At 48.2% G+C, this 13500-nt stretch overlaps 1 protein-coding gene across 2 annotated transcripts in view; it reads left to right on the top strand.

The window, feature by feature from the left end:
• Positions 1–13500, top strand: part of PRKG1 (protein kinase cGMP-dependent 1) — a 509003-nt gene that overhangs the window by 33352 nt on the left and 462151 nt on the right. The window contains exon 1 of one of the 2 annotated variants that reach the window (XM_037400739.1): positions 2665–3039. The exons of the other annotated variant lie outside the window; for it this stretch is intronic. Coding sequence (XP_037256636.1) covers positions 2729–3039 — 311 coding nt within the window. The 5' untranslated portion in view covers positions 2665–2728. Of the gene's footprint in view, positions 1–2664; positions 3040–13500 lie in introns of those variants that run through there. 2 annotated transcript variants of the gene reach the window in all.

Below are 13500 nucleotides of genomic sequence, written 5' to 3'. Positions count from 1 at the left end.
GCGATCCCTGAGATTACACACCAGTCAGTAACAGGAAAGCCTGAAGTATGAACCACAGAGAGAAGATCTGCACTCTCCCAATGATTTCTTTGGGAGAGCAGTAAGCAGCCAAAAATAGGCAACTACCCGCTGCCTTCCTGCGGCAGAACTTGGCTGTCAGGTTGTGAAGCCCTTTAGGCTGCTTTGGCCTCATGCTTAAATCATGCTTGGACTTGACAGCTGCTGGTTATAGTCCCAAATCAAAAACTGAGCCATGAAAATCTCTCTTTAGACCTCATAGGTCCTATGAAAATCTGCTTCCCACCTGTAAATAAGTTATTTTCTTTAGATATACTCAGCTAAATTCCTTGCCAGTTTTATTTCCCAGAATTTCTCATGGTTTCTTCTGGATCCTTTCAGGTCTAGGTACTGTTGTCTCAGTTTCAAGCTGTGTACCTCTACTAGAAACCAGGTAATGTGACTTCACCACTTGCCATTGAGAAATTATGCACAAATTTCCTCTCAGGGCTGTTACTCTTTAGAAGCCTGGCAGGCTTCAGTTAATTGTATCACCATCTTCCTTGCCCAGAAGTTGGTATCACTTCTCTAGGGACAAAAGCAATAAAACTTTAAGTATGTCAGCTAAATGCTATTAAAATATTTTATTTATTATTGATGTCTAGTTTGTAGGCAGCAGGAATGCATCTATTTAATGCCAGTCTTCTTTAAAATGGAAATGTTCAGAAGATATTTGGTACTTTTGTTCCTAGTGAGTTATACAAGATTGAAATGGAGGGAATATGTAGTAAAAAATGCTGTCTGAACTTAAAGCATGTTGGTAACCCATGAAAACAACCAGGGTACTTTGCTTTTGTGCCTGGCACATATGTATCAAGGGGAAGGAAAACTGAAGCGTTTTGCATAACCCATTTTTTTTTTAACATGCATCTCAAAAATACATTGAAGAACCTGCAAAGCCTCATGTTTATGCACAAAGGCCAGGCCCTTTCAAACAAGTGATGAGCAGGGAGCAGTTGTAATTTCTCATCCGTTCTTTTTTTTATATATATAATTGATTTTAGAAAGACCATCTGCAGGTTGAAAGCTGGAACTTTGGATTCAGCCAAGCACTAGTATGTAACAATTAAAAAAAAAAAACAAACCCACAAACAAAAAACAACCGAAAAAGCTCAATCTCATAAACAGTCTCTGTCTGGATGCTTCATTTCCAGCTAATGCCGGAATGGGAGGTCTGGACACACTGCTAACGGCAGCTACAAACGCAGAGGTACCACCCACCTCCAAAAAATGTATCCATGGCTGCATCCTACCTCTCTCCTCCCAAAATCAAACTCCCAAAGAGCGAACTGAAGCAGCTGCTTCTGCTGCCCTGAAAACATGAGCATGAAACTGTGCCCGTGCCCCAGCGCTGTGGAAGCTTGCACAGGGCACCTGGGCCTAACTAGTCGTGGGGTTTTTTTTACCCCTGACTCCTCCAGACTGTGCAGTCTTATTGGGAAAGCCCCAAACCAGCTATTTTCTTGCCTACAAATCCCTCTTTCTGCCCTGGAGGGCCAAGCCCAGGAGCTGGGTGTCACGGCATACATTGCTGTCCTTTCTACGCTTGGCAAGCACAGGGAAGACAAAGGAAAACAGCCATTTGGCATTGAGGGCTCAGCCGATACGGCTCATTTAGTTTATTTTTGGGTTTTTTGAGCTGCAGACCTGTAGACTGTATCACATAGGTACCCGCGTGTGTAGCTGTTTGTTGGCATGCAGAAAATCCTAGTGCATGAGCCGTTGTGCTCACACCCTGGGAAAATCCTATTGTGTTTGGTATTGCAGAAACTAGCTTATGCATTCTCGTGGGTATTGGGGCTACACAGAAAGTCTATTTCCCATTTTTAATTGAGGGTTTTTTTTAGTGCTCTGAAACCCATATGCCCTACCTCCAGGCTTTTCCAGTGCAGAGCTACTTGACTGACACTCATGTTAAAATCTGGGTTTTTGGAGCCCAAACGTTGCTGAGACTGAGGAGGGGCCATGCCAGGCACTGGCTTTACCTTCAGTCAGAGAAGACAACAAAAATCGGCGCTTTTTTTTACAAGAAAAAAACTAAACGGGAGATAAACGGGGAAAGTTGCATAGGAGGAAAGTAGCACCCTTGATGGGAGCGGAGGATGGGAAGGGAGAGGACCAGGGGACACCCTGAAAGCGGGACGGGGAGGGCAGGTTTGTGCAGCCATCTCCCAGGGTTCGGACCTGTTTGATGGCCTCCTCCTCCCTCCTCGCTCCCGCCGCCCCGGAGGGAGCCGCCGGCCGCCCCCTCCCTGCATCCCCCGCCGGGCGACCCCGCGGGCCGGCGGCGGGGGGCGTGGGCGGCGCGGGGAGCCGGCGGGGCCGGGAAGGAGGTAGCGGGGAGTGCATGTGCATCCTCGCAAGCGCCCCTGCCTCCCTCCCTGCCGCCTTCCCTCCTTCCCTCCCCCTCCGCGTGTGTGTGTGTCTCCCGCTCCCTCTCCAGCCTCGCCTGACGCAGGCGGATTGAAATCGCCCCTAACAACCCGGCTCCGGAGCGCGGTGCCGGCGGCGGGGGTCCGGCTGCGGCGGGGCCCCGGCGGGCAGCGGGGCCGCGCCGGGCCGGGCCGGAGGGGGCGGCGGAGGCGAAGTTGGCCCAAGTGCGGGGAGGCGGCGGGCGGCCCGGGTGGGAAAGTTGCCGGGAGAGGCGAGGGGCGAGCGAGGCGCCAGGACCATGGGCACTTTGCGGGATTTACAGTACGCGCTGCAGGAGAAGATCGAGGAGCTGCGGCAGCGGGATGCGCTCATCGACGAGCTGGAGCTGGAGTTGGACCAGAAGGACGAACTGATCCAGAAGCTGCAGAACGAGCTGGACAAGTACCGCTCCGTGATCCGGCCCGCCACCCAGCAGGCGCAGCAGCAGAGTGCCGGCACCTTGCAGGGAGAGCAGAGGACCAAGCGGCAGGCGATCTCGGCCGAGCCCACCGCCTTTGACATCCAGGATCTCAGCCACGTCACCCTCCCCTTCTACCCCAAGAGCCCACAGTAAGCAGGGGGTTCACCCCGGGTATCCACCGCCCGCGGGGAGCGGAACGTTCAGTGCCTCGCCTCTCCCCTCGCCTCGCCCCCTTCTCCCTTCGCTGCTGTGGGGCAGCCGGCGGACGCCGCTCCCCCTGCATCCCCCGTCCTCGCTGCTGCCGCCCGCCGGGGGGAGCCGGGGGAGGCGCGGAGCGGAGCCCCGAAGCGCGGCTGCCCCGGGTGCCGCCCGCCCCCGTAGCCTCCCGGGTGGCCTCGCGGTCCGCGGGGTGGGAAAGTTGCGAGCTGCGGGCTCGGGGGGGAACGTGCGCCAGGAGTGAGCCCCCCGGTATGGGGAGAGCCGCTCCCCCGGCCCGGCCGCGCCCCCAGCCCGCCGGGGGGGCACGGGGGCGAGCCCAGGCAGGGGCGGGCGGTCACCGGGGGAGTTTCTGCCACCGGCGGGTTGAGCCGGAGCGCACCGCGGTCTCGGGGGCTTTACTGCAGCGGGAGGGGACGGGAGGAACTCGGGGGTCTCTCCCCTCCGGGGAGGAGCGGCGTCCTGCAGGGAGCGACTCGCAGCGGGGCGGGCGGGGAACTTAGGTGCCCGGCGGGGTGCGGTGCCCGGGTCTCCAGCAGCCTCCTCGCCGCCCTGCCTGGCCTCCTTCGCCCGCTGGGTGCTGGTGTGTTGCGGGGGAGGAAGGCTGTGGCAGGGACTCGTTGCAGCATCCTGGTGCGGAGCAGCGTGTGCGGGGGGCGGCGGGAAAGTTGTGGGGAACCTTGGCTCCCAGCTCCCTGCACGCCTGGGAGATGCGCTGCCCTGGTTTCACACTTGCGGGAGACGAGGTAAATCATAGCGAATTAATGGAGAAAATGAAGACCTCCCAGGAACGGGATCACCTCCCCCCACTCAGTATCTTTTCCTAGCCAATAAATCGCAATGCATTTGGTTCAGCACTCCTTAAGGGGGGGGGTGGGGAAGAGGAAAAACCGAGATTATTTGCTGCTGAAGCGCCTGGCTTCATGTGCAAGCACAGCGGAGAGGGCTGCCCGGGGCTCGCCTCCCCCTGCCCGCTGCTGCCGTGCCGTGCCGTGCCATCCGCTGGCAGCAGCCGGGGCTCGACCTCCCCGTCGCCGCTGCCGGTCGGTGGCCAAATCCGCCTCTCCCTTGAGGTCGGCATCTTCCTTGATGAATTAAACGGGGCGCTGGGGTCGTGGAGGATCATTTGAGGCATTCTGATAGTTGAGGTTGTTCTTGTTTTGGGTGGGCTTTGGGATGCAGGCCCCCTCAGCCGCTCGTTAAGGCATATGGCGGATGGGGCCCTCGGCCTCTCAACGCTGTATTGCTCCAGCGAGGCCCCTCCGGAGCCCCAGGCGGGACATCACCAGCTCCACCTGGGTGCGGGCTCGCTCCCGGGCCGAGGCGATGGCGGGGCGGGCGGCGCAGGTGCTGCAGGCGGGGCGGGGCAGGGCAGCTGCGCGGGACGATGCCCAGGTGCTCCCCATTGCCCCAGCGGGGGATGCTGGGGCAGGGGTTGCACTGCCTGTCTGCCTGCTGCTGCTGGGACTCGGTCCTTTCCCCCGGTAGGTTACGGGTCGGGGGTCCTGCCCGCGCCGCCTGGGCCCTTCCCGCTGTCATGGCGGGGCCCCACCGTATCCTGGCAACCGCCGCGCCGGGGCCGCCCGCCCAGGGAGGGCGGCCGCCATGGGCCGGCCCTGCCGCCGCCCCGGGACCCTCCGGTGGGCCCGGCCGCCGTGTGGCAGGGCGGCGGCTGCCGGCTGTCCGTCCTGCCCGCCCACTCCCCCCCCATTCCTGCCGCCGTTTCTCCACAGATATTTTGCCCTTTTAAGGCGAACGGCCGCGGCTCCGGATTCAGAAGGGCGGCTGCAGTGGAGCGAAAAACCCCAACAACCGACACCAGCCCCCCAAAGCGAACAAAATCCCCCCGTTGGGCGGGGGCCGGGCCCTGTCAGGCGAGGGACGCCTTCCCCCGCGATCGGGTGGCGGCTGAGGTGTGGGCGGGCAGGTGGGTCTGTGCAGGCCCTGGTGTAGCTGGTAAACCTTTGAGGTGGGATAAGGCAGCCCAGAGGCATTAATTTCCTTGGTTAAGCTGTAGGACAGCATATTGTATCCAAAAACGCTTATTTTTCTGTCAGGGACATGTGTGCTTTTGCCCCTTGGCGCCCTCAAAGTGTGAACCGAGCTTTCCGGAGCTTGGGGAAGCGCTTCAGGTTTCAGCAGAACAAGCCTGGAGCCTCTGCCGTGTACGGTGAAATATGTAGGATGCCTGACAAAGCCTTGAATTAATGTTTTCCACTTGAATTTTAATTGCTTGTTGCGTAAATGCCTTGCTGTAGCGTCATGTGGAGTGTAATGCACGGCACCCACCTGAGGGAGTATTTCATATTGACCTTCTGTGGTCAATGCTCTAATACTATTTATAATATTTAAGTCAGCTTGCAGCTTCAGACCTTATCGCTGAGGTGGAAGAGATGTTAATGGCTTCAGGAGTACACGTTACTCTGGGAAGCGTTCACTGTTCTGCTTCAGCTGTCATGTTGAGTTGGCGGGAAGCCCTCAAAGCCTGACACCCAGGGACGGGCACCTGCTGAGGTGGTGTGATGTCTTCTGGATTTAGATGGTCATCTCAGGTGCTTACCTAAATATGTAGCTGCACTGATGAGCACTTCTAATCTGAGCATCCCAATGGAAAGGTGGATACGGGTACATAAAAGAAAACGTGAGCTGTACGTTTTGCTTACCTGTGGTTCTCGTGATTAAAATACAATCCATATGACCTGCTCTGCTCATGGTAGATATACCCGGGAGACTGAGTGAGAAAGTGCGAGCAGTCTAGTTTATTTGGGATCATTCTAAATTTTGATATTTTTTCTTATACTTTTCTACATATGACCACAAACATGGCTTACATAGTGCTCATAAGTGGTTGAGGAAGATTGTTGTCTTGATTAAATGAATGTGACATGATCTTGAATGAAGTTCTGATGTTCAAGATAATTATTTGTGGTGGTACTGGGGGTTAAGGTGGAGAGGACCTGAAAGCAGAGCAGGAACTACCAAACCATGCAGACAAGGGTTGACTTTTTTTGTCCCGTTCATGCCAAACCTCAGTGACTCTTGGAGTAGTGGCATCCAACCTTTGGTTTTGACAAGCCATCAAAGTATCAGCCTGTTTTCCAGCATTATAGAACAGTAGGAGCACCAAGAAGACACACAGGAAATCTGCAGTTGCTTGGTAGCCTGTGTTTATTTTTGCCAAAAAAAAAAAAAAAGTGGTGCTGGGTCTGCTCTCCTGATGAGCACGTAAGGCAGCTGGAGATTGGTAGGAGCAGAAGTAGTAGAAAGTCAGTTAGATGTGAGGAGGGGTGATCACCAAGGCTGTGGTAGACTTGGGATACCTGTGGGTCTGACTCTGTGGTGAAGCATCTATGTAAGCTACTGTGATGTCACGTAGAAGATTCTGGGTTATAAAAATAAACTCTGAATTCCTTTCAAGTGTGGAAGTAAATTGTCTCATTCAGAAAAATGCCTTAAATTTCCTGCAAGGTCTTCCTTTGCACACAAAGGCCACCATTTTAGATGCCTATAGTTTGTTTTTTTTTTTTTTTTAAAGTAAACACAAACCTGTCTTTTTTTAAGAGGATTAAGAGTTTTAGTTGCTGTTGCAGGGTTGGGCTTATTTTGCCTCTAAAGTTTTTTAAATATGTGAAATGTGACTTTGTGGGTTCACATAAGGGGTTTATAGCTAAAATCCATAGAGGGATGCATCCTGCCATTTTCTTCCAAGTTACGAGACCAGTGAGAGAAGTCAGGCATTGGCATCGTTATCAGTTTTCCTATTCAAGTAACTGGAAGCCAGTTGTCTAAAATAAGTGTCTCTTTCTTTCTCCCACCAAAGGAAATAACTTGCAAGAAATGACTGGAGTAAGTGGGCACAGACTGTGGAGAAAGCTGGGTGGTTTTCCATGGTAGAAAAATGCCATGACAAATCCTTATCTCCTCTTCATCTTCTAAAATTGCTGCTCTGTTTGTTTTTGCACACCTTTGACCTCTCGCAGGATATATCCTGGCTGCTAACAGCCTGTCAGCATGAAAAGAATAGTGTGAGACAGAGTTTGTACCAACTGTTACTCCAATTATGATTTTACAGAGTTGCAAACCAAAGAATAGCCTTTTTAACTAGGAAGCTTTAACTCTTGTCTCTTCTCTTTTGTTGTTTTGTACTTGCCATGGGAAAACACCCAGGACTTTAATGTTAAAATGCTGTTTCATTTGGTGATTGGCAACAGCTGTATGCTTTTTTTGAAGTGTATAATCAGTGTATTTTGTTTTCCAGAAGGGAAAAAAAAAATTGTAGAAGCAGAGTATAAAACAAAGTGGAGATTCGTGAGTGTAAAGAAATGTATAGGGCCTGATCTTCTTTTGTCAGAGGTGGTGTATGCCCTGTCGTAAACTGAGATACTGGCAAAGTGCTATGTCATTTATAGAAAATGTTGAGTAAGATGAAAAATTACTTGATTTTGTGAGTTAACAGACTTAGGAATGCTTTGAATTTAAAGATGGAGAATCTGCCAAAATCCCGGCGATTTGTTTTTTGGGGGAGGAGCAGCCTGTGAGTTGTATTTAAGAGTTCTGGTTTAAATAAAATACAATACTTGGTTGCATAGCCTTAGGGAAAGTACAACATACATACAAGAGATTTAACAAAATCCCTTCAACAGCCAGATTGGTTCTTTGAAGGTGAATGTGCACATCTTCTGTGGACTAGAGGCATATTTTAAAGTGATCATAAAAGTAATAAACCCCTCAGAAATATTTGAAAAACACTTCATATTTAGAGTGTTTGCATAAAATTATCTGCTGGAATTTATGAACGGTATGTGTGCTGCCAGGAGCTGTTCATTAATTAATGCTCTCAAACTATAGTTATAAAAAAAAAACCCCAAATCAACCAAAATTCAAACCTTTGTTCTTAAACCCTGTGTCTTTCTGTTTCTAAAATAATTTGGAGGATGGTTGCAACGTAATTTAACCACTAAAACTGATGGTGGAGATGATTGGAGGGACCTGTGATCAGGAACCGAGACATGCTCCTGCAGTGATTGCTTCCTGAAATATGGGACAGGAGTTGTGAAATCAGATGAGGGGTGGTGGCCTGTTTTAGTCCTGTTACTTTCTGGTTTTAGTGTCATGCTGCAGAAAACATCCTATCAAAAGCAGTCAGTAGCGGTGGATGTAGTGGTGCATGCAATGTTATTTTTTTTTCCACTATCAAGATGTAATTCAGTATGATGTGTCCAGTGGTCAATTTTAAATGCATTTATCATTTGTTTGAGAGTAATTGACCACTGTGGTTGTTTTTCTGTGCCATGTGATAGAACGGTGAATCCATCTGAATGAAGTTTAACAATGTTCTGAGAGAGAATTTATGTGCCTGGAAAGATCTGCTAATTCTTGATTAAATGCTGACATCCATTAATGTCAGTAGGTTTTTTTTTCGGTATGCAGGATTTAAGGGGTTAGGTTGTTAGGGTTAGGACTTTACTGATATATGTTGAGTGGTGATGGGGCAGCATCTCTCCTCGGATAGGAGGTCTGTGAGAAAGGATGGTGTGCCCACCAACAATATATGTGGCCAAGAGCATTGCCTTGGGGAATGCTTTCCCTTAGGCCCCTGCTTACTAGATTTCCATTCATCTTGGCAGCTGTCAAGGGGACGTATCAACTCTTCTCTTGCTGCTCCATCAGTGTGGTGCCATTCAAACCTTACTGCAGTTTTTGTGTTTGGCTTCAGCTGGCTGATTTGCATGGACAAGCTCTCAGATACTGTGGATGGCTTCTCCTGTAGCAAGTGCTGCAGAGTCTGGGTACTTGGGACTTGTTGCCTACTGAGCAGTCCAGTCCTAAACTTATCTGTATGGCTGGCCAAGGCAGCTTGACAGAGTTGCCTTGTGAGCTGTCTCCTCTCTTGGCTCCCCAAACACCCAACTTGCTCCACATCTGTTCACACAGCAGGACTGAGAGCAGAGCCTCTGTGCTTGGCAAGGATGATGTTTTATTGTAAAGGATGATATGCTTCCTGATGGAAGTTTTAACTTGCAGTGTGTCAAGTATGGTGGTGAATGCAAGTCAGTCAAATGTTACTTTACTCTGTTTTGACAGGTCTGGCTTGACGATGATGGTAGTGGATGGGGCTTTCCTCTACAAAAGAGGCACACGTGTGACTCACCTTGGAGTTGGTGCTGCTTAATGCCCTGTGAAGTGGCAAGTGTGAGATTGCTGATAGTATGGCTTTTTGGATGATTTAGCCTTCTGAGGTTTTGGTTACTAGTGTTGATAAGGAATAACTATATTGTAGTTGGTTATTATGCAGAGGACAAAGAATTTTCTCTATTGGCAAGTAGTGTTTTGGCTCATCTCTGAACTACACTTGTTGAGTCAGGTAATGTTTGTGCTGAATGTAAACTCTAAGGTCCAGAGGTGTTCTATTCAAAAGAAGGTAAAAAAACAATTCACCAGACAAAGCTATTAAAGTCATCTATTTGTTTTGTTATTTGTTGTCTTATTCTTGCGTTGATGAGGGATGGCAAGATTAAATGTTGCTGCAATTTCAGTTATTTTTAGTTTTGCTAAGTAGCAGTAAGCAAGACATACTTCTCTGAATTTCTGCTGCTTTGGGATATTAATTTTAGCAGTGTAGTGTAAATACACTGTTTTAAAGAAAATTGGTTCTGTTCAGAAACTATATTGAAGTCTCTATGGTGGTTATATGCAAAACAAAACTATTCAACAAGTACGTTAGATTTAAGGAAGCTAATAGGACTTAAATGAAGGGGGTTACTGACATAGAAACTATTTTAAAAATTGTAGTACATCTCCATAAATTCTACAGAATTAACTTCGTTTCTCTTATCTGTATTACTGGGTGAATGCTGTAGTTAGTTTTTTAAATTATAGTTTTTAAAATACATCAACAGAAAATGTGGTCCCAGACCATGGACATGAACACAGCATGCATCTTACATGTTTGAAATGAATTGAAAAACCCCACAATGCATATCAGAATGCTAATACTGAGCAAAAATGTACGTAGCAGCACAAAATTTAGACTAGCCAGCTTTCTCTCAGCAACCTGTTTTGCAGACTTGGTGGGAAGGCAGGTGTACCCTGTGCCTTACTAAGCACTGTCTCACTGGTCGCCAGGTGCAAAATATGAGTGAAGGGGAAAAAATTGCTCCTTTAGAGTTAAAAAGGACACAGTGACTTAATATGTACCTGCTTCTTTGGTAATCCTGCTTGGGATAGATACTGTGGGATGCTAAGATTTCAGAAGAATATGAACTTTATCTTAATGGAAGGGGTCCTGGAAAGCCATGCGTTTTGAACTGGAGATGGCAGTGGTTTAAATGCCACTTACTGTCATAAATGATACTTACTCCTGCCTGTGCTGCTGGTATTTTTTCTCTTTTGGCTTTTCATAGTGCCAAAATGCTTGCATTTGTAGCAGGCTAAAGGATAAATATTTGTCTAAATGTTTTTCATCTGCTGTTTGCAGTTTCTAGGGGGTATGTGTAGGCAGAGAAGTCCCTGACATTCATGTTTTGTGTAGCTTGTCTTTGTGTTGAAGGGCTGATAGAACAGGAAAAAACAAAGTATTTGTTATTTGGAGCCTAAACCAAAACAAATAATTCCTTTCTTCTACTCTCAGCATCTACTGAAAGTGGTTTGGTTGCAAGTGTGCACGTTGCTTGGATATGTGCTGTACATACTGACATCCTAAATCTCTGAAATTGTATTAAGGCCTTTCAGAAACAGGGGTAAAGCACCTACCTGGAAGGGTTTGTCATGGAGATAGCTACAGTGTACTTGCAAAACAGTGAGGACAGGACTTGCATTTTGCAATGCTCATGCAGTCACTGGTTTCCTTGGAAACTAGTGCCTGAGCACGTATAGCCAAACTTGAGCACTGGTGCTTCGTTTCAAAGTAGAAAATGGGCTCCCAGACTTCAAGAAGTAGGATTGGGATAGTTGGACTGTACTTGGTGCTTGTTTGTTAGGAGCAGTCTTGAAGTAGGATGTCACTGAAAAAAAGCCCCTCATCATACTGCAACACTTTTCCTGCCCAGAGCTGTGTGTGTCTCTCCAAAATTCCCTTTTTGGTTTGGTTTGTAAGCATATTTATTGAAGGTGTTTCCTGTTAAACACACAAACTGTGTCAGGACAGGAAAGCTGTGGACTGGCTCTGCGACGTGGGCTTGAAGTGGATTTGGAGACTACCTGGTCAGGCCAGCTCATTTTGTTCACTTACTTAATAGTGTGTGAGGGGTGATCGTAGATGATCTGAACAAATAGAAGAAATTGTAGTGTAGCTGTCTGGGATGACTGAAAATGAAGCTGGGGGCTTGTAAATGTATGCATAGTTTGTGTTAAATGTGATATCCTAGGCTCAAAAGAAATACATAAAATGGCAATTGCTTATGTGCACAGATGTATGTACACAGATGTACTTATCCACATGTATGGGTGTATTGCATTAACAGAAATATACTACAAGACAGACTTTTATTAGGCTGGAAAACAATCATGCTTTAGAATTGGTGGAGTTATGGAATGTTTTCCAGTATCAGTTGAGCTCTTGATATGTCGAAATGCTGTTGGCTTTGTGGCTTAGCAGCCACAGAGTATCACTCGGATTCAGGAGCAAAAGAGTAAATAACTGGTGATATGGATGTGATGAAAATCTAAAGCCATTCCTCCCTGTCCCCAGTGTAAGTAGGTCCCTGGGATCTGTCAGTGCTTGTTACTATTTAAACTGCCTATTTGATGTCAATTGTGTGCAAAGATCCACTGGGTGAGGAGAATTCATTAGTGCTCTTGTAGTCCACAGGCTAAATGAGGAAAATTACTTTCTTGGTGGGTAAGGTTTCTGATGAATAGAAGAAATCAATTGCCTTATGACTCAGGCAACAGCACATCAAAGCAATACCCGAGCACTTAATGGAGGTGTAGATAAACCAAATGTGATGCAAATAATGCCATTCAGCTATACATTTGTGCTTGCTGGGAACAACAGCTATCTTAGTAGCTATAGGGATGCTTTGTAAATCAACCAGAGAAATTCCTTTAGGTAGAATGAAAGATCAGGCAGCCACCTTTCTAAGTTGGAAATACATACGCAGTGGAGTTGGTGTCTACCTCTTTGCCTTGGAAGTTTTAGTATTGCTTAAATTGGTGAAAGTCTATAAGAGGTTACGTGTGAGTTTTAATGGTGGCTGAACTTGGTCACATGAAGGAGATACACATCTTTTGGCAACTACTATGTTTTGCACTTTGATATATATATATTTAGTGAACAAACCAAATGATTTTGACACTTGATAGTTGACACATAGTCTTCAGCAGGGCTGTTTGACATAGCTGTCATTGAGACCACAGCTGTGGTAACAGCAGCTCCCTTCTACTGTCTTTGGCTAGGCAGCTGGATCCTTGCTCCTGAGGCTGCAGAGAGGTGTGGACCAAACAGCAGCAAGGACTCAGGGAAGAGGCTGGAAGAAGTAAACGAGGCACTAGGGTTTCTCCTCTCACCCTGCTTTAAGAAGTGAGGGGGGAAAACTGAGCCTTCAGGTGTTGTGGAAGAGGGGGCTATGGAGGGGAAAGGAAGTGATACTTCCTTTCTAGTTTTCTGCAGTGACCTGCCGCTGGACATGAGTCTGCAGGTTGGGATTCTACAATGTGGGAATATTGCAATTTGCAGTTTGTATGAGCTGAATTCATTGCATCTGTTCCCTTTGTCTCTTCCAGGTTCCCACCTGCATCCCCCATGGGTCTTCTGTGTCCCTTTCATGGCATGTGCTCTGTCATTGTGTTCCCTCTGCTTTCAGGCCACTGTCCTTCCTGCCCACCATGGCAGGGCAGACTGCTCCTCCCAGGAAGGGCGTCATCATCTGCTTCTCCCTTCTCTTCTGAGCCCTCAGTTACTTCCCTGGTTCTTGTTTTGCTCCTCCTTCTTGTGCCCGACATTTTTGTTTCTTCCTATAAATGCTTGTCCTTCTTTTCCCTCTCAACCCCAAAGCTCTTCCTTCTACAAAGCTGTCCCATCTGATAGGGTCCAGACTTCACATCTCCATAAAAAAACTGCCTTGCTTCCTCTATACATCAGGAGGCAGAGAGCCTCCAGTGGCTGTAGCACAAGATACCGCAGGAGGCTTGATTTTCCTGACAATCCAGCTTTTCTAGTGTGCCAGTTTGTACAAAATCAGTTGACTTGTGGCTGATCAGATGTGTCGTCCAGTGGGGCCTCCTGTTACGGGCAAACAGCAATACTGTCACATTGGCTGCCTGCACCTTGCTTGGCTCAGCCAAAAGGCAGATAATGAACATCCCCTGCCCTAAAGAATTGGCACCAAAAAGGACACAAAGCAAGAGAGCACCTGGCTTGCTCTGCACTGGGGCATTGTGCTGCTTTTGGCTGG

The sequence above is a fragment of the Falco rusticolus genome, chromosome 9, assembly GCF_015220075.1.
Source record: "Falco rusticolus isolate bFalRus1 chromosome 9, bFalRus1.pri, whole genome shotgun sequence".
Lineage (NCBI taxonomy): Eukaryota > Metazoa > Chordata > Aves > Falconiformes > Falconidae > Falco > Falco rusticolus.
Note: the sequence above shows the minus strand (reverse complement) of the source record. Positions and strands in the feature narration are given on the sequence as shown.